The 20,468-nt window shown below is 34.9% G+C and overlaps 2 protein-coding genes across 2 annotated transcripts; one reads left to right on the top strand and one right to left on the bottom strand.

The window, feature by feature from the left end:
- The first annotated feature begins 315 nt into the window (after positions 1-315).
- On the top strand, positions 316-11,530 carry Tsp_06512 (putative AT hook motif protein). Its single transcript, XM_003378541.1, has 10 exons — positions 316-352; positions 1,052-1,149; positions 3,234-3,295; positions 3,939-4,315; positions 4,416-4,846; positions 4,945-5,163; positions 5,230-5,570; positions 9,172-9,824; positions 10,041-10,539; positions 11,233-11,530. The coding sequence occupies exons 1-10, from the start codon at positions 316-318 to the stop codon at positions 11,528-11,530; spliced, it is 3,015 nt and encodes a 1,004-aa protein (XP_003378589.1).
- A 1,134-nt stretch (positions 11,531-12,664) lies between these two features.
- Positions 12,665-15,812, bottom strand: Tsp_06513 (hypothetical protein). The gene is made up of 5 exons (XM_003378540.1): positions 15,616-15,812; positions 15,018-15,528; positions 14,726-14,952; positions 13,005-13,104; positions 12,665-12,739 (listed from the first exon to the last, which is right to left on the bottom strand). Exons 1-5 carry the CDS (start codon positions 15,810-15,812, stop codon positions 12,665-12,667), a joined length of 1,110 nt encoding a protein of 369 aa, XP_003378588.1.
- Between the last annotated feature and the right edge of the window lie 4,656 nt (positions 15,813-20,468).

The following is a 20,468-nucleotide window of genomic DNA, read 5'->3' as shown; positions in this document are numbered from 1 at the left end:
CAACCTAAATCGTGGACCGTGTGCTCTGCTGCGACTGCCATGAAAAATTTTACTAAATAGCAATTCTCTAAAAATGTACATCTTGTGTTTATAATAAAGAATTATACATTTTCAATGGAAATCTTGAAAAAGTCACTTGAAAAAATTATTCACAGTGAAAACTGTTTTCCTTGTACTTCAGTTCGTCAAGATTTATTTCCATGTTTTCCATCTTGAAAGCAACTGCTGTTGATGTAACATTGCTTCAACATCGACGAAATATGCACGAGTGCATTTGTAGCCTAATAATTCAAAGAATTCATCTTTCCAACCACAATGCGATGTCATACTCTTTTTACCAACTTTGACAATGGTGAGTGCAATCGCATTTCATACAATTTAATCTTTATTCGTTTATATTTGTTGTCTAAACTGACGTTTTATAATTATAATAATAATAATAGTACAGTTTTTCAATGTGAACAAGCAAATTATTTAATATTCTAGTGAAAGTGCACTTGCGCGTATATTAAATTATGCCAGATGAAGTTTTTGGTGCTTGCATGCTTTAAACTTTCTCGTAATAATACATTAAGATTATGTGATTACGCTAAATTTTTCCAAAGATAAATTATTCTAGATATTAAAATGGTTAGAACATTTTTAAATAGATAAATATTTTAAGTCAACCATGATATATCACAATCTTTTATCAACGAGTAAACTGAAAATTGTTCCTACACACAAAAAGTAATCACTTTAGAGTCGTTCATATTCATGTACATATAATATATGTATATATTATTTATTCATGTACTTTTAAATAATTTAACTTTAATTATATGATATAGATTCAAACTGAAAACATTTTTTACTAAGCAAATGCGCAGAGGGATGTCAAAGTAGGTTTCCCTATAGGAAAACATTTTTTCATTTCCGCTTCAATTTTCCTTCTCCATTTTTGTTTCATTCATCGTTTCTGAAATGTAACGTATCTTTACAAAACTTACGATTTTCATTTCAAAGAGTTAATTTTGTTAACTTCAATAAGTTTCCAAAAAAAAATTTACAGTACACTACTGTCACTCGAGCTTAGTTGTACGAATACATCATGTGATCAACTTATATGAATCCTACAGTGAATTGAATAATGAAATGAAAATCCAAGTAGTTAGTTAATCATTTAATCATGGTAAAAATTAAGCTTTTAGGTTAACACAATATGTTTTGAAATTTATTTTAGAGGAAATGTCCTCATTCTGTTTTTTCTATTCTATTTCTACTGTAAATGTAAATATTTTTTTTTCTTCGGAATCGTTAGTTTGCATTAAAGTATGAGAAATTCAACCAAAGATGGTGTAAACTAAATTTTCCCGTTTAATTAATTTCAATTTTATTCCCTGATTTAAACAAATCTGTTTGAAAATGATCGCCAGTGATGAAATTTCTGAAATCTTTCACATTTAGCTGGCGTCGACGAAATCAATATTAGAAAATGAAAGTTAAAATCAATGCTTCATGCTAATGAATACCTCATACAATTTTTAACATACTGAAAAAGTATCGTAATTGAGAGTTGGATTGAACGGTAATTCCGGTATGTTTGAATATTCTCATCACAGAATGGTTTTTGTGGAAAAATGCAAAGCGTTTCTCAAAGGTTGCATTTTAATATGTTCAACTTTTGCAAGTCAGCGATGGACATTGAAGTTAGTATTTTGATAGACAGTCTCTAAAGTCATTTTCAGAAAATGTTTTCGCTTCTGATGTATAAAATGATGGGAAAACAGTTTCAATTTGAATACTAGAGAAAATACTTTTAGAAAGTAGAAATTGAAAAAGATATATCTTCATGTCTTTAAAATATTGAAAGAATGATGCATTTGGTTAAAGGAATACCGATCGCCTAACTTTGCAATACACCAATCTGTTTAATAGTAAAACTTTTGCTGTCTTCATCAGAATGCATAATGCATTGAATCATCTGACAGTAATAAAAAAAAGAAACAAAAATGTAATCTAATTAAGTAAGCTTTGAAAACATTTACAAAAAAAATTTTTTTACTTTATATATCATATAATGAGATTTCAAGAAGTGGAAATAAGCGAAAACTGAGAGCAGAAAGAAGCGATTATTTCCAATATTTTATAACTAAATATTTTTTTTCACTTTTATTGTAAAATGAATATACTTTGCTTTACGCACATGTATAATCAACCTTGGTTACAATGAATAGCTGATGAACTCCGCACATACCAACGATATCTTTTAAACCGTGTACAGGATTTTTGTTCATGTATTCAAACCGTGCATAAATCGCAAATCACGGTCGTTTTTCTTTGATAACAATGAAAACTTAACCAAGTTTGACATTTACTGTTGGCTTTTCCGTTTTTCTCGTGTTTTATAAATAATTTTTGAAACTACCGTTCTGCAAGTTGACTTGCCATTTTAATTTGTAAATTCATGCAACCAGTCTTTAAATAACGCAATGTTGCATTGTGATTTACAGTATGCTGAAATTAAAGTGTCTTTGATTATTTTATGACTTTTGTAGTAAACAGATTCTTATCGCCGTTGATTCATCGAATGGATTTATATTTCATGATTTGAAAATAATAAATTTTTTTATTTTGAGTGAATTTATTTACATTTACTTTTTCGTGCTGTCGTATTGCATGTAATCGATAGTTTACATTTTTAATGCGATATTATACTTTTATTTATTTATCTTAAATTATGTTTATTTTTTAAAATTAAAATAGAAAATATTATTCTATAAGATATTTTTCATGTATTATATTTTTATTTGAATTGTTTATGGATAAATAATTATACATTCATTTTCATTATGAATTGTATTATTAGGGCTGTTACAGTGAAGGCAGAGTAGTGTAGGTGAAAATTTTGAGTGAATTTAAGTGTATTTTACATTTTTCACTTGGTATTTTAATGGATGATTTTTACAAATGTTGTACTTTTGTAGTTGTACAGTTTTTGAAACTTTTAAATGTTCTAAATGAAATAAATAATTTTATTTATTAATAATTATTTTTTGATTCGAATAACTATGAACGTGAACAACGATAATGGTGCGCTTTATATTTGTAATAAATAGAATGGATTTATTTCGGACTCTGCTGGCTTGTTGAAGTTGGATTTTTTGTATAAAAGATGTATAATATTTTTAAAATTAAATTTGAAAAAAATTAATTGTCAAATAGTCGGGCAAAAATCAACTACTATATTTCAGTTATTGGTCACCGAAATGAGTACAAATGAACCTGTTGTTCGTAATGGTATACTGTATAAAACGTCAGTTTTTGTCAATACTGACCCTGTGTTTCTGTTTGGCTGATTTTGCTCGCGCGTTGCGATGCGCGCGGTCTGTTCGTAAGCAAACGCAGGCGTTCATTTAACAAAGGAAACTGCCTAATGGAATCTTGCGTTTCCTTGAATCTTCAGAACTAACTTTTAGCTGTTATGGAAAAGTGCACGTATGATGTTTGACGTTTATACCGCTCCGAATGTACTATGTCTTCATACGGTAAGCTTTCATTGGTCGACTTTTTCGACCTTGGGACAATTGTTTTTTGTTTTATTTTTTTAAATTTTTTAAAAGCACATTATTGTCAGGAGTGAATATATGTGCGTACATATAAATAAATATATAAATAAAAATAAATGAGTAAATGTTTAAATAAATTTTTTCATATTAAAAAAAATTTTTTTAATAGATGAATATGAATGACAGTGAAGTGAAACACGAAAGTGTGGAAAGTGGTTACACGCGGCCGCCGCCGCCCCAGTCACATCCGTTTCCACCGTTGCCACCGCCACAGCCGGTGGGAAATCAGCTACTGGACTCGTTCAATTTGGAAGGGCGTCACCACTTGAGTGAAATTGTTCGCGATTTGAAGGAGCCGTTTGAGCCTTCGGCGACGAACCTAATTTCCAGTGACCCTTCTCTGACTGGTGGCCATTTGGGTCCCAGTCGACCATTGTCGGACATGAGCATGGGTGTTTGCTCGTCGTCCGCGATTCAAAACGGTTCCGTATTACGGGATGCACGGCATATTAGTGCTTTTTCATCCATGCCCAGTTCGAATTATTGCCAAGCGGACGGATGTGGGAATTTGAACGGTAGTTTAGCAAGTGTCGTTGGCCATTCAGTGTTGAATTTTGAAACAGAAGGGCATCCGAATGACAATAGCAACAATCACGACGACGACGACGCGACTGCTGCTATTCTGGACGACGATTCCGCTTTGATGCCAGTTCTGTCGTCGACAGACGTGAAAACTTTGCTCAAGGAAATGATTTGTCGCCCTTATGGTAAGTACCATTTTTTTATTTTTGAATACCATCATTATCATCATCATCATCATTTGTTTGAAAAAAAAACAATAGCGTATTGTTTGTTAATTTCAAATAGACGGTGAATCGTTGAACGCTCAGGCATCGCCTGCACCATTGGACCACTTTGGTTTTAATAATTTCGGCAGTCAACGGAATGGTCCTTGCAGTATTTTGGCTAGTCTTTTGCAATCTTCGGTGGATGATGGTGATATTGTTGGACAGCATCAGCAACAGTCACCACTACTACCTCACGTTAAAAATGCACAACAGTCGCCGTTTGTGGATAAAATGGCCTATTCAAATGTGGAACCAGCTCTAGCGTCGCCGTGGTCTGCGTTGGCGTCGGATCTGGCGTCGGACGGTGCGACGACGGCGGATTCCAATGTGGTCGTCATCTCGGGAATGAAATTCTCAGCCCACTCGATCGGCTCATCTCCCGAAGTATATGTGCGCGTTTCCGACGTCTTCCGGTCGTTTTTTGCCAGTCGTCATTGGGATGAATTTAAAGTATATACATATATATATATCTTATATATTAACTTGGTTGATTGATGATAATTTTTGTCAGCAACAAAAATATGAAATGAAATAAATATTTTTCGCAGGTTATACTGGATGAAAACAACGTGAAAACCGCCACGTCGATGGTTATCAACCAGTTCGGCATGCCGGAAGAATTTGAACTGCTTTCGGTGGATCAAGTCAACGAGCTGTTGATCAAGAATTACGCTCGTAAAGACGGCTTCGTCCGTTGCATAAGACTGTCCACTGCCGAAGGGGCTCCACTTCGACAAGAGAAAGTGATTCGAGCGTCGGAAAATCAGGTAACGTCGTCGTTGTTATTCCGATTGTTTGTTTGTTTGTTTGTTTAATTATGCAAATTTTTCAAGTCGGGCGAATTGAGCAGTGGGATAAGGACGCGCCGGTCGGATTGTTCGGATATTGTGTACGTGGAAATTGACAATGTCCGTTTGCCGAGCATTTTGGTGGCCGGCGTCCAGTCGGTCCGCTTGGCCGACGTGCTGCGTTTGGTGTTGTTGAAGAACGAGCCGACCGTTCAGCTCAGGCATTTGTCCGATTTGAAGCAACTGTGCGCTGACTTGCACATCCCAATACGGAAATGTTCGAACAACGAAAAAGCCCGTCTGGTCGTCTGCGCCAAATCCTACCACTGCAGCAGTTTGCATGTCATACCAGTGGATCAACTGGCTCGTCTCGTCGCTCGTGCCAAGTCTGTTTTATTTATTTATTTATTTATTTGCTAAGATTTAATTATAGTTTAATGAATTAATTTTCCATCACGTTATGTATGCTTGTCTTGGGAAGGGGGGGGGATTGGGGCGGAGTGGAGAGAGAGAGAGATATGAAACATGAGAAGAAGCAGAACTGTTTGTTTGTTATTATTAGTAGTGTGTTGCTTTGTTACAGTGCAGTGTGTGAAAACTCGTTCGTTTTACCTTTTTGTGTGTAGCATTCATTCATTGTTGCCAGTTTGTTTGGAAATGTCAACCGGAGCGAGTAATTTATTTATTCGCTGTTTCATTTGACAAATTTTCCCAACGCACTCCAACAATCTATCAGTGTATCTATCTTTTATGCATGCATAATACAAAATCCGACGTTTGGTCGGCAATCTTTTATTTTTTCTTACCCAAATAATAGAATTTTTATAATTTTACAATTATAATTATTGTGTGTGTGTGTGTGTGTTTTATTAATTTTTCTCGATATCAGACAATGACATAAGAAAAAATGACTGTGATATATGGTCAACTGTGGCCTTAGTTTCTTTTGATCTGATGGCCTGACCGACGGGTCGGGTCGTCCGGTAAGATGTGAGATTTCTTTCCTGGCCTGCGCTGTGCTATTGTTTTTAGCCACTGTGCTTGCTCTAGTATTGGCAATAGCCGGTAGCTTTCTTTCTACATACTACCAGTAGTAGTAGTAGTTCGTATGTGCAGCGCAAAAATAGATACCAAAACTGGTTGCCAAATTTCAACTGGTTCTCCTCTGGTCGGTCAGTTTTGACAATGAAAAAGGTGAAGAAAAGCAAACCATACCTGCAACACAGATAGAAATTTTTTTTCCCAACAAATCATTCCAACATGAATGAATCACTTTTGTTTTTTGTTGATTGTTTTTTTCTTATTTAAATTTAAATACTTTGTTGATGTGTTTGTTTTCGCTTTAATCCAATGTTTAAATTTAAATTTTTTGCATTTGTGATTGATTAAAAAGCGACAATTGTGTTAGCACATGTTGCTTTCGGGGGGGATGATGATGGTGTTTTTTCCCGTCGATTGTCATCGCACTGTTGTTGTTGTTGTTGTGGTTTGTAAAGTGGAGGAATGTTTGTTTCCTTGTTATCATTGGGAAAATGTGCTTATTATTATTATTATTAAATTCATCTCTCTGTGTACGAATGATGTTTATTTGTATTTTATATTTGCGGGCATTATTGCATTATTATTATTAATAATAATTATTGCTTGGCGTGATTAACCTGATTTTCTGTCCAACGGTTCTGTTCTCGAACATTTGCGCGTTATATAATATTTCCTCAGGTTAAAAGAGCAACGAATTGTTGTTGTTGTTGTTTGGCAGAGTTGAAAAGTTGCATAAATAGTTGTAATAATAATTTAGGATTTATTGGAAGAAAAATTGTAAATTTCTTCAAATTCGCTTCTTTTTCAAATTTTGTATACAATTTTGAATTTCATTCATTCAGTTTATGTTAGTTGTAGATATGCCAAGTTTTTATTAATTTATATTTGTTTATTGTATCTTTGGTAGTAAAAATGATATTCCTACTAGTACGCACGGTATACACAGTTGACAAAGCGTATCAGGAAAGAAATTAATGCTCGCCTGTGTTAACTGAACAACCCAGGGAGAGGAGAGAGAGAGAGAGAGAGACGTACATGCGTGTACGTTTTGCCTAGGCAGGCATCATCGATGGTGACGTAAGCAATCAACATTTGCTTGCTTTCAGAATTGTTCGTCATTTACTTTCTGAAAGCGAGAGTGAGTGAGAGAGTTTCTAAGAGCAAGCGAGAGCGGTCACGAAAGCTGCTGCTAGTAGCTTAACTAGCTAGCTAGCTTGCTTGCTTGCTTTTCTTTTGCTTGCTCGCTAGCTAACTGTGCACGTTTTTCTTCTATTTTCTTTGACAACGGCATCCAGCATTTTGTGTGCAGTTTGCAGATTTTTCTATACCAAGCGTCGTCGTTGGCAGGGAAAATGGAAAATTGAAACAAAAATCGATCAATCCCACTGCATACTAACTATGCTATATGCTTGCTTGCATGCTGGGCTGCTTGATCATTTTCCATGCCAATTCTACTGCTTCTTACTCGAACAAACAATTTTTCATTTTGCAATTTATGAAATTCTTTTTTTTTCCTTTAATTCATTTATTCAACAATTATTAATTAATTTATGCAAGTGGACTTTTTTTTAATTTGATTTGATTTGATTTTTTTATTTATGCAAACATTTCACTTTCAAAAAAAAACGAGCGATTAAAAGAAAACCTTTTTCTTATTGATGCGTGCGTGTTCTGCTGCTTTCTCTTCCCCCCCCCCTGGTGGCAGGAATGAGAGAGAAGGCAAGCAAAATGTGAAAAAGTAGTCATTTTTCACCAATGTGCATCATATCATCTTCATGTATATACGCGCGCGCACATTCGCGTGTGTTCCAGTTTTCGCTTACTTGCCTTGCTTCTTCATACTTTACCGTAAATGGCGTAAATTTTCTTCATTTACTATTTATTTATTTGTTTATTTTTATCCAAAGTTGCAAGCCAGTTTAGTAAACATTGTAATACTGGCATTTTTTGGTGAATGGTTCTTTTCTTTTTTTTTTGGTTTCTTCCCATGCTGGTTGCAAGCAGCTTGATAAGTGGCAATGAATGAATTATTGAAAAAAAATTTTTTGAAAATCTTCGAATGCTTTTCCATTTATTTATCTTTTGCAATTGCAAACTGATGATGAATCATCCACCACGCGCGTTGACATTTCAATAATTTCATTTATTCATTTTCTTGACATGTGCTTTTTACGACCACATAGGGAAATATAGTGATTGCATATTTAGGGAGGGAATGGGAAAAGTATTTCTTGCTCAGCTCTCTGCTGGTGGGACAATGATGATAATAATAACAACAGTAATGGAGCGTTGTTGTTCAACTAACTCTATACTTAACTTACTGTACTTTTTAACAATTTCTCAGAACCAGGCAAATCATTTGCAAAACAACCGATTGGGTTTTGTCATTGGAAAATTAATTGATCAATTAATTTTGCACTAAATTTGCATGTTTATTTGGTGTTGTGTGTTTTGTAACGTGATGATGCAGAGTTGTCACACGATAGATTATGGAGGCGGCATTTATTTTCTTTCAAACGGGGCTGTGACGCAGCAGCACAATGGCACAAAGAGGGAGAGAGTAGAGTTGAGAGTTTGCTGCTTTCTTTTCTTATTATTTTTTCATAAATGCTTTCCATCGAATTGATTGATGGTGATTGATAATGATAATAATAATAATAATACTGTGAAGTGATTATTATCAAGTTGTCGTCAAGTGATTATTATGACGGTTTGAAAAAGATGGAAAGTTTTGATATAATGTGAAAAAGAAGAAATTATTATTATTATTATTATTAGAATATATTGTGATTGGATAAATAATGAAAATTATCATTGTTTTCTTCAGTTGTGCAATGTTGTAGCATTTTTGTTTTTGGTTTGCGTTTTTTCTCGTTGGATTTGAATTTTTTCAGTGATATTTGAAATTTGAATTGCCTTGTTTCAATCGAATTGTGTGTATTTCAGAGAAGAAAGTGAACTGAAAAGCGGACGTGAAGACCGTAACAATTGTCCGGATTCGTTGCAGCGCGAGTTGGGCGACAGCAGCTTCGATGAAAGCTTTTCGGCGGACGACAGCGACGTGTCCGTGGCCAGCGCTTGTCCGAAGAAGCGCCGGCGCCGGTCGACCACCGGAACCAATCAGAGTACCGTCGCCTCGGGTCCGACGCCGGCCGGCACGGGACGCCGACGTGGGGTCGGCCGACCGCGTCGCCATGCCAAGGCTTCCAAAGCGGACGAAGAGGACGACTACGAAGCGACATTGCCCAAGAGGAAATGTACGCTGACCAACGGGCGTGGCGCCGGCAGGCCCAGGAAACGGGCCGCTAGTTCGACCAACAAATCCGAAACAGCGTCGTCGTCATTGACTACCAGTGAACGAGAAGCCCGCGCCAAGCGGATGAAAGTTTTCCAATCGTTCATCACGCACAGGATGGCATTGCACAACGACACCGGTACTGCTGAAAATGGATACAGCGGAGGCATGAACGGCGCAACTGGCGCTGCACCACCAACATCGGCCGCTGATCGGAAGACGATGATTCATCATTATCATAATAATAATAATAATTCGGTTCAAAATTTGAATTCTTCGCTCGCTTCGCCATTGTCGTCTTCTGGTAAATTGATAAACTTTAAACAATACCAGCAACTTCAGTTTCAGCATCAGCAGCAGCAGCAACAACAACAACAACAACAACAACAACAGCAACAGCAATTTTCGAATCATAATCAGCTGCAGGTTCATCCAACCAACAAGCAACAGCAGCAGCAACAGTTGCTGAATCGTGATAATTTGTCGAACGTGGCCAAAAATTGTTCATCAGGAATTTCAGCAACGCACCTCATTCGCGTTGACTTGACTCAGGATTTGACTTTGGGCTGTGATCAGGACAACTTGGAACGTTGCGGTAATTTGACGGCGCAGCGGTCGGATCCGCTACTGTTGAAGCACCGGGTAAAGCCGACCACCTACGTTCCAATATCCGTGTACAATCGTCGCGGCTGCCGTGGACCCTGTGGGCTTTACAACGACAGGTTTCTCAACGACCGCGATTCTCCCTGTGTTTGGTGTCTTTGTTGCAACCGGCTGCTTTCTTTGTTGGACTTTGTCCGCCAGGCCCAGTCGAACAGGTCCAGATGCGCCGCCTTGGTCAGCAACAATCAGTGCTATATAGTGTTGGACTGTTCGTCGGGGTCGATGATGAAGGAAGTGGTCCGTCTCTGGTACAGCATGAAGTGCAAAGCGTCCGTGTTCCGGCTGAGCAGTTTGTTCGAATCGCAAGATCTGCTGCACACTGAACGCGGGCTGAAATTGTTGAATCTCTGCGAAGGGTATGTGAAAAAAGCCGAAGTCGAGTTCACGTCCACAAAACCGCCATCCGACGATGTCGTACACTACGTCGACTCGATATTTTCCAACGAAGAAAATCGTCTGTTGGACGTTTCTGTTTCAGCTTGTTCTTCTGCTTCTTCTTCATCTTCATCTTCTTCATCATCGCTGCTGCTGTTGCACGATTATCCGTACGTGAAAAACTGTGGTGGTGGTAGTAGCAGCTTTACTGCGATTTCTGAAACGGAAGACAATCAAAATTCCCCTGACAAATGCATCACCACCAATTCCCCGGCAGAAGAGACGACGAATCCAAATCCGACGGAAAATCCCGCCACACCAGCCGTGCCAAATGTCATAGCACGATTGAACAAAGATCTTATTGCAAATCATATTGGCGCTTTTAAGTTTCTAAAATTGGCTGCTCCCAAAGCTACCGCTGCTGCTGCTGCTAATGCTGCTAGTGGTGCTGCTGGTGATGCTCCTGCTGCTCCTACTGCTACTGCTGCTGCTCCTACTCCTACTCCTACTCCTATTCCTACTCCTGCTCCTGATCCTGCTCTTGCTGCTGTTGCTGCTGCTGATGATTCTGAAATTGCTACAGCTGCTGATTCTGAAATTGCTACATCTGCAGCAACAGCATCAGAAACTGTCACTACTACCACCACCACCACCACCACCATTACTACTGACAGTACCGATGAAGGTAAAGCGCAGACGAGCAGTAGTTGTCATCAGGATTGTACCGTTGACAACAATGAGATCTCATCGCTGGTAGGGGAGTGTGAAAAGTTGAATTTGTTGAATTTAAAATTGTTACCGACGGGATGTGGTGGTTCATACAAAATGGAACTGACTTACGATGCTGGCCGATTCAACAGACGACCACGTGTGCAATCATTTGGTATGTTCGATGCTTCGACTGAGCGGCTGATACAGAACTATTACAAAACGGACGTTGGAACTGAACCGAATGACAAACAAACTGGGTGAAAGAAGGAGACGAAAAAGAAGAAGAAGAAGCTTCACTTGAATTATTGCCAGACGAGAGGAGTTGTTGTCATCATTGTCTACAGCAACAGTGATTTGTAATGGCCATTAAAACACATACATCTATATATGTATGTATACTACTACAAATGTTTTTCTACTACTTCTACCACTGTTCATGTATACTCTTTGTACCCTACCCTAGCAGCAACGCTGCTTGCTGTATTGTGTATTTTTTCACTGGTTCTTATGTTTTTCATCAGTCCCGTCTCTGTAACTGCATTTTATTCTTTATTATTATCGACATCATCATTATCATTCAATATTATTATTATTATTATTGCTGTTCGTTTATACATATATATGTATATATATGTATATATATATATATACAAATATATATATATATATTTGTTTCCAGTTTTCATTCACTGTTTTGTCACTGTGTTTTACAATAGAAGAAGTTGCATGCTTTCAGTTGTTCGTTACACAGCAAAAAATATTCATTAATTCATAAGCAAGACGGGTGTATTTTTGAAATTTTATCCTTATTTTCCTTGCTTTTCCTCCTCTCGTTCGCTATCTCTATCCCTTTCTTTATGTTTCTATTTTTTTTTCTTTTGCTTATAAAATTTTGACAATTTTATTTTTACTTTTTTTCTATTTGTTCGTCATGTCTCTTACTACTACTATGCGCGCTCACTCTCTGTCTCCCTCGCTACTCTTCTTTTTATTTTTTTCTGTCTGTATGTTTTGCTGCACAATGAAAGGAAAAAGTAATATGCAAGCAAAAAAAAACGGAAAAAAATCAAGCTATTTTTATTAATATGATGAATATGAAACGAATACATGATGATGAAGATGATAATATTTTATGTATGACAGGATGTATATAATATCTGCGCATTGTATTCCAAAAAGATAGACAATGCACAATTTCTTTGGCTTTCAAATGAAAAACCCATTTAAAAAAACAATATATATATATATGAAGTATATAAATAGATACAAATATAGATGAAATAGACATTCACTTTTATTTTGCCCATTTTCTTCTGTATATTCTGTCGTCAATGGCATTGTTTTGTTTTTCACCATCGCTGCCGCTGCATTTGATTTTCATTCAAAGTTTTTTCTTCAATGCTTTCTGCTCTGTGGCTGTTTCTCTTTTCCATGGTGACATTTTCTCATCAGCATTTCGTAGGCGTGTCTCTGAAAAATTGAAAAGAAAAACACTTCTTCACTGACTACCAAATTATACCACATCTACATCTACATATATATTTATATATATCCCAATGCATCATTTCTAGTTGCAAATGTGAAAGGTAAAAAACAAAAAATGAAACAAGGATAAAAATTATATAGAGCATATAACAACGTTGCTTGAAAACATAAATTCAAAAAATAACGTAATTCCGTAACATCATCTATTATGATTATTATTATTATTATTATGCAGAAAAAAAGTGCCAACCTGAGAGTACATTCGAGCTAAGATGCGATTGGTCGCCAGCTGAACTTGCTGACGTGCTTGAAGAATCTTTTGTTGTCGTTCAGGCAGTGACCGGTGTTTCCTTGAAAAAAAACAGAAATAGAGCATAATTAATAATAATAATAATAATAATGTACGCTTTGGAAAGGAAATTTGAGAACAGCTACTGCTTTATTATTTGATTAATGATGGGAAAAAATCCGTTTAGCGTTCATTTAAACTGAATTAAAAAAGTTCGTACAAAACTGAATTGAAGAAAAAAAGGCCGTGTAATCAATTCAAAGAAAAGTTAAATTTGATAAATTTGTTTAATAATATTCGTCCAAACAGACAGATCAACAAATGAAACAGTATCTGTATTTTTTCTCATCAAAATATATAACAGTATGCATAATAATAACATACATAACTTATATAAATATGTAATTTGTTTGACATTATAATAATAATTGAAACTGTTGACATTCGACAAAATCATTTTCACATTCGCACAGCAGAAGAAATTTTCAACAAACAAAACGCCCAAAAATGCAAATTACTTGATACTTGACTGATAAAAGGCCAATAAGCAAATATAATTTACAAAGCAGTTGACGTAAATTGGCGCGCGCGCGCACACATATACACAGATGATGCATAGAATTGACAAATAATCAAATGATATAGAATACAAAAGAAAAATTAATTTCAGTAAACAAACAGTACTGGCCAAATTTTTCATGTGAGGGTCGGTCAAATATTAAAAATTCGCTTATTAACAACATTTTTACACCTTTCCCACGTCATTTGTTCAAATCCAATCATTTCATAAGAAAGAACTAAAAGAAATAGATTGAAAATTGATTTGCTTGCAAGATAATAAATTAGCTTGTTGCATATCTGTCAAAACAGCTAGAACAGCATTGCTAACGCGTGCAAATGTTTCAAAGTGGGTTAAAAGTTCACACACACACGCACACACAAATATTTATATTTATATAAGCGGTATTATTAAAGCAATCTCTACAGTTGGACGCGAAATTCAAAATTACAACCAGGTCATATTTCACGTATTATCGCGAATCGATTATTATTGCTGGTGGTTATATTGTGTTAAATAGTTTTATAAACAACGAGTTCATATTACAAATGGATTCAACTAACAGACTGCCGCTCATTGTCTTTTTCATCATTATCATCTTCTTTTGAATAGTGATTAAAATTAAAATTAAAATTAAAATAGTTGCTGTTGTTTATTTAAAGCGCAAAATTGATAAAATTACAATTTCGAATTCAATTCAAAGAATCGAAAGAAACAGATGATGCTGAAATTTAAATTCTGCTGACGTTAATCAGAAACTTCTCCTCAACTGCTGCTGTTCGCATTTTTGAGAGAAAAACGACAGCTGCTGCAAAAGAAGCAAGATAAAAAAGAAAAAAACGAAAAATTTCGTGCTTCATTTGCAATATGATTGAATTTGTATTATTTAAAAATATTACGACTGTGTTTATATTATTATTTGCTGATGACGATGCAACATTAAAAAAGAAAAGACGGCTTCATCGCTTACCCCGCTCACCGATTGGATAATGATAAATAGATAAAGGAACAATAAAACAACTCGATTGTGCTGCTATAAAATGGAATCGATCATATCTTTATACATACTTTTATTTGTTTATTGAAATATATGAATTGGAAAATTGAATTTAAATATCCATACCTTCTGGTTTCACGTAAGAGATCGCAGTGTAGAAAGGCATCGGAACGAGGTAGGTGCATCATTGCCTCGGCGGCTTCTTCTTCGCTCAGCAAACCCAAAGCCACGTGTTCGGCTAACTGGCGGGTTTTCGCCGACACCGTCTTCCTATAAGCGTGTGCTTCCTGCAAGCTGGCCTGGCGTCGTCTGATCGATTCCACCACCGACGGGCGCCGGGTAATCAGACATTTCTACAAATCAAAAATTAAAACCAAATTCTACCCAGCCGGGTGCAAAATCGGTCTGGACAGGGTACCTGGAGTGTGGGGCACGGCTGACCGGTGCTTTGGTGGTCACTTCGACCCAACGGCAAGAACCACGAGATCCCGGCGCGGCTAGTTGAAACGTCGCTACGAATGGACGACGCAGACCAGTGTTGACCAGTGCTCCGAGACGCCACCAGGGTCACTTCACGCCAACGGTCACTGTCGCCGGATGAATGGAGAAGAGAATTTTCCTTGTTGCTCTGAGAAACGGTCGAAGTCGTGGTCGTGTCCAGGCTGGGCTGTGGAAGTGGACTTGGCGAATGATCGACCGTGGAGATGGACGCCGAAGATCGGCTGGCATTGTCGCTCGGGCGTTCTTTGAGCAGCAGCAGATTTTCCACCGCCCGTCGTTTGGCCTTCTCCAACGCCAACTTCCGTCGGTATTCTTGACGCTGATTCAGCAGCAACGCTTTCAACTGGTCGCAGGCCAACTTTGCCGACATGCGCTCCAGTCGCGGATGGTCACGGTCGAAATCCCCATCCGCCGTTGACCAGGTCGAGCTGACCGTAGAGCTTCTGCTGGTTCTGGTTCTGGTGCTGGTACCGGTGCTGGTGCTGGTGAGCACATCCTGCTCCGGCACGTTCGACTGCGGTCCACCAACACTGGGCAACGGTGACAATCGGTCAGCAGAGCTGGAACCAGTGGACCACGGTTCCTCTCGACCAAGCACCGGCTTGTAGTAGCGGCTGATCTCGTGGACCAAATTCGTCGACCTCTTGCCCACCGATTCAGCTTTCGTCCTTTCGTCTGCATGTTGCTGTTTCGGTCGAGTGGACTTTTTCATTTTTGAGCAATTTCCTCATAAAATAAATGAAAAAAACAACAACAATTAACAATACTTGAACATATTGCAAAAGTCAACGTGAAGCTGTTGAGCAGAAATAGTTGGAAAATTCAATGGGAATATATACTGTGACTGATTGAAATGGCAATTCACCAAAATTTTAACAAATATTAATCAACAAGTGTTTAATGAAGATAAAAACAAAAAAGAAACAATCCACAAAAATGAAATATTAATTTGCCAATTATAACTAACCAATAATAATAATAATAATAATACATGCTTATAAACAAGTACAGTAAACGTGTTGTTTTTTTCCCCCTTGCTCTTTTTTTATGCTAATTTTGCATTTCAAAAATACAATTTCCATGCTTCATAATTTATTCGTCAAATTACTAGAAACATCATCCATTAAGCAGTGGCAAAATTTAATTGCTGTTCAGCAAAATCGACAGAAACAGGCGTTTCCCCCATTTTCACTTGCCATTGGATGCAATTAACGGCCCGCCCCACTTGATGGAATAAACAAATACGTGTTCAGGAAAAAAGATTGCAATATTATTCATATATTTTTATTTAAAAAATAAACTAATAAATTTGAATAAATCTGCAGCAGATGTTAAGAAAAGAAAGCAAAAATGAATTATGAAATTATCATTAGTATTATTATGAGACAAAAATTTGGCACTTTTCCAACCTTATTTCCTAGTTGAAAAAGTGTACTGAAATGTGAACACCACCTTTCAAACATAAAAAGAAGTGCTTTTTTTTATTTCTCATTTTTTGCAAATATATTTTTTGAAACAGCGTACTATTATTTCACGTTGTCACGGAAAGGCAAATAAAAAATCAAACAAACAACAGATATTTTATATTATTGCTCATAACGTGTGACACAATTACAGTAATATTTTATTTAAAGAATAAATTAATATTACTGCAGTTGATAGATTTCAAATTAATAGTTTGTTTGAAATTTGAATATTTTAGCAAAAAAATTTCCACCGCTCAACAAATAAATAAATAAATATATATATATATATATATATAGAAATATGCATATTTGAAGGATTAAAAATTAGCCTTCGAGGCATTCAACGTTTGACGATGACAATCATCCAGCAGTTGAAAAAGAAGATTTGAGAGTGTTTGGTTTTGAAAATCAATCAAACAGAAATGGAAAATTCCCATCATTGCAATCTCATCGAAACAACAATTGATGATGCAAAAATTCTTATTCTGTGATTGTGTTGTGTTCTGCAAAAGTAGCCTTAGTAGTAGAAATCAATCCGAAGAAAGGAAGTGGAACTTTTCAATCTATCCAGTCCACCGTGTCTCATCTAACGTGCATGCTCAACGATTATTATTTATTACTTGCATTTTCAAATTATGAGCCAATTTAACTTTTTGTTTGTTTGTTTACAACTCGCATTGTTGTAAAATTTAAAACAACACTGTTCATCTATTTATTATGCAAGTAATTTTTCTTTTCTCCATTATTTAGGATCCTTTTAATCAAAGATGAATTAGAATATACTGTCATCTATCTACTACGCTTCTCTAGATGGATCATTTGAAAACAAGTCTTGATTAATCAACACAAAATTCTGTTTGTGCATTTTGAACACTTCGGGTGATAAATATTTTCTTCTCTTCAAAGCTAATCAACACTACAAATGTCTTATCTATCTATCTATCTAGCATGCTTGAACGTGAACAATCAAATTAGTCCGAATTCAGTTCGCATTGCTCAACTACAAACACTACTGACAATTAACAACACCTGATGAATCATAATCATAATGGTAATAATAAATATTCAACAATTGTGAATGAAAGAAGAAATAAGATGAAAAATTATGATTATCAGTTAAACAGACCATGTATTTAACAACACAAATCAATAACTGACAAACTGTTGTGTCCAAAAAACAAAATATCTTCCCTGTCGATGGAAAAATATTATACAAATTTATAGTTGTTGAAAATTTACATAAAATTATGAAAATCGTAAAAATAAGTTCAAAAAAAAAACTTCTTTCTCATATATTTTGTTAGAAAGGAAAATCGATATAAATTTAAACGTGCCATTAAAATTGCAATTGCAATCCAAGAAGCAGCCATTATTCAAGTTCAGCAACAAACAAGCACATCTTTGTGTTCACGTGAAGAAAATGAAAATCGAATTTCTTCCACTGAAAAATAGCCCCCCTAAAACTGTGAATTGATTCGATTATTTTTTCAACTTTTCAAAAATATTTTCCACTATTCAACAAGAATATTGTTCAACATGGTCAATTAATTAACTGAAATTTAATTGAAAATAATTTTTATTGAATAATATTCTTGTCTAATATTGACTTGTAGTTTATAGTTGATCTAATTAAAATTATTAATCAACGATAAACGTCAATATTGGATAACCAAACACAGTATGCAGGTCGGCAGGGCAAGCCCAAGGACGCATTTCAACCATACAACACGAAATTATCTGGGAAATGAGACGGGTGGATGGTGATCGTGGAGAGTGACATTGACGTGGACAAATGGAACCGGTACAATTCATTGTAATAAAATTTCCACCATCTATCTTCTATCTCAGTGGACGTTACAACCGGAGATGTTCTAACCCACATATACATATATATATATATAATTATACGAAAATAAAATATGCTACCGCTGTGATGGAATTCTTGTTTCCCATCTGTCATTGGCACCTGCTTTTAGTTACGCAAGGCTGGCTTTGAAATGCGTTTTCTCTCAAAAAGCAGACTAGTTCAAAGTGAACAGTTGTTGCAATTATTCAGATTATTTTTAAACCAACCTTTTTCCCCTTTCAATGAAACACTTGCTCCGCTTCTGCACCACCCAATGAAACAACTTGTACATTTGAACAAATAAAAAAAATACAATTCTTTTAATATATTTTAAATTGACAAATTAAAATGTATTCAAACTATTCATTAAATCATAATTATACTGAACGTCAACTTTAGAAACAAAAAATAATAAATTTAAAATACAATTTTTAAAAATAAAACGCATTCTAGAATTCCACTTCATCCATTACCCCACATTTACGCTAAAATCAAATATTTAAATTTCACAGCACAGCGATGATCAAGTTGACCAACGTTTAATCGTTGTCAAATGACGCAATACACAAATAGAATTATTATTAAACTTTTCTGCTTAACCATTTATTTGCTTCTGAAACAAAAAATTCAAAATTGAACCTGATACTCATTACACAAAAAATGAATCATAATGCACACGTGTTTCATGAAAACATGAATTTTTATAACTCTTTTCATAATGAAACCATTCAAACTGATCTTCAGAAGAAAGTTCAACACTGAACGATGTATATTTATTGAATAGCCTGCTATGTACATTTATAAAATTTATATATATTAAATTAAGAAAAAATCTTCAAGTACTGCAAATCTTTTCTTAAACAAATAGAGCATTTATCTGTTAAAAAGTTTTAAAGTAACAACCATAAAGTATCTAGTTTGACAAGACCATAAAATATTCCAGTATTTGTCTGAATTTACATAATTCATGATAACAAAATTTCTCTCCATTAAAATTATATATAAATCGAATAATTTATTTCAAGTGTTAAATAGAACAAATAAATAATACCTTGAAAATACTAAAAATACAAAAAAATATTCTACCATAAAAGTGCCTAAGTGAAAAAAAATGAAATAAGTAAAAACCTAGAAATTCAAAAATATTTATAATCGCAGAATTATAAAATTACATAAACAATTAAAATGTCGAATAAATATGTGATAAATTTTTTTCAACGCGGTAATACAAAGCCAGCACAACAGTAAACAATTGAGTAAAATATTTTAAATAAATAAAATAAAAACATACTTGAGCAAATTTCGATTCAAAAACTGAGCTATCCGCAGATTTATTTTAAACTATAATTGGCGTCTGTGAAGAAAAAACAAAAACTTAATTTAAAAGGACAAATTACAGTAATTTAGACTACAGTAATGCAGTAAAATATTATTAGCAAATAAACTGCATTTTACAGTTTACATTTCGGTTAAATTATTTGCATCAATTTTTATTTTTATTTTAAAAATTACCGTAAATTAATATTCCATTTCACGATCTTTTTTTCAAATTATTTGATTATTTGTTTATATAAATTGAAATTCATATTTAAATTGCAGTTAAATTATTCAAAATTGTAGATAATTGTAAATAACAAATTTTCAATCAATTGTTTATTCTTTAAAATAAGTCAAACTTTTGTTAATAATACATTATTTTCATAAATACTGTAGCGTTGTTCTCGGTCATTTTTCATTTTCTCTAACGCTTTTTTGTCTTTTTCCTTATCGATGGCACTGATTTATAATTTGAGGTAAAAATAGAATTTTATTTATGAATTATTTTATTTTTTTATTGTATTTTTTTACATTTATTGTAATAAATTTATGTTGCATGCAGCAATTTTATTGAACATAACCTTTATTTCGAAGCATTTTTTTGATGCTAATGAATTGACAGTATTTTTGAAAAATTTGAACATATACTTCAAATTTTTTGACTAACATCTTTATTGTTTTCAAAAAGATTTTTAACTCCATTCTTTTAGAAAAAAATAGAGTTGAGCGCAAATTGACT

Source organism: Trichinella spiralis (assembly GCF_000181795.1).
Source record: "Trichinella spiralis strain ISS 195 chromosome Unknown Scfld4, whole genome shotgun sequence".
In the NCBI taxonomy this organism is placed as follows: Eukaryota; Metazoa; Nematoda; class Enoplea; order Trichinellida; family Trichinellidae; genus Trichinella; species Trichinella spiralis.
This window is presented reverse-complemented; position numbering and strand designations above follow the sequence as displayed.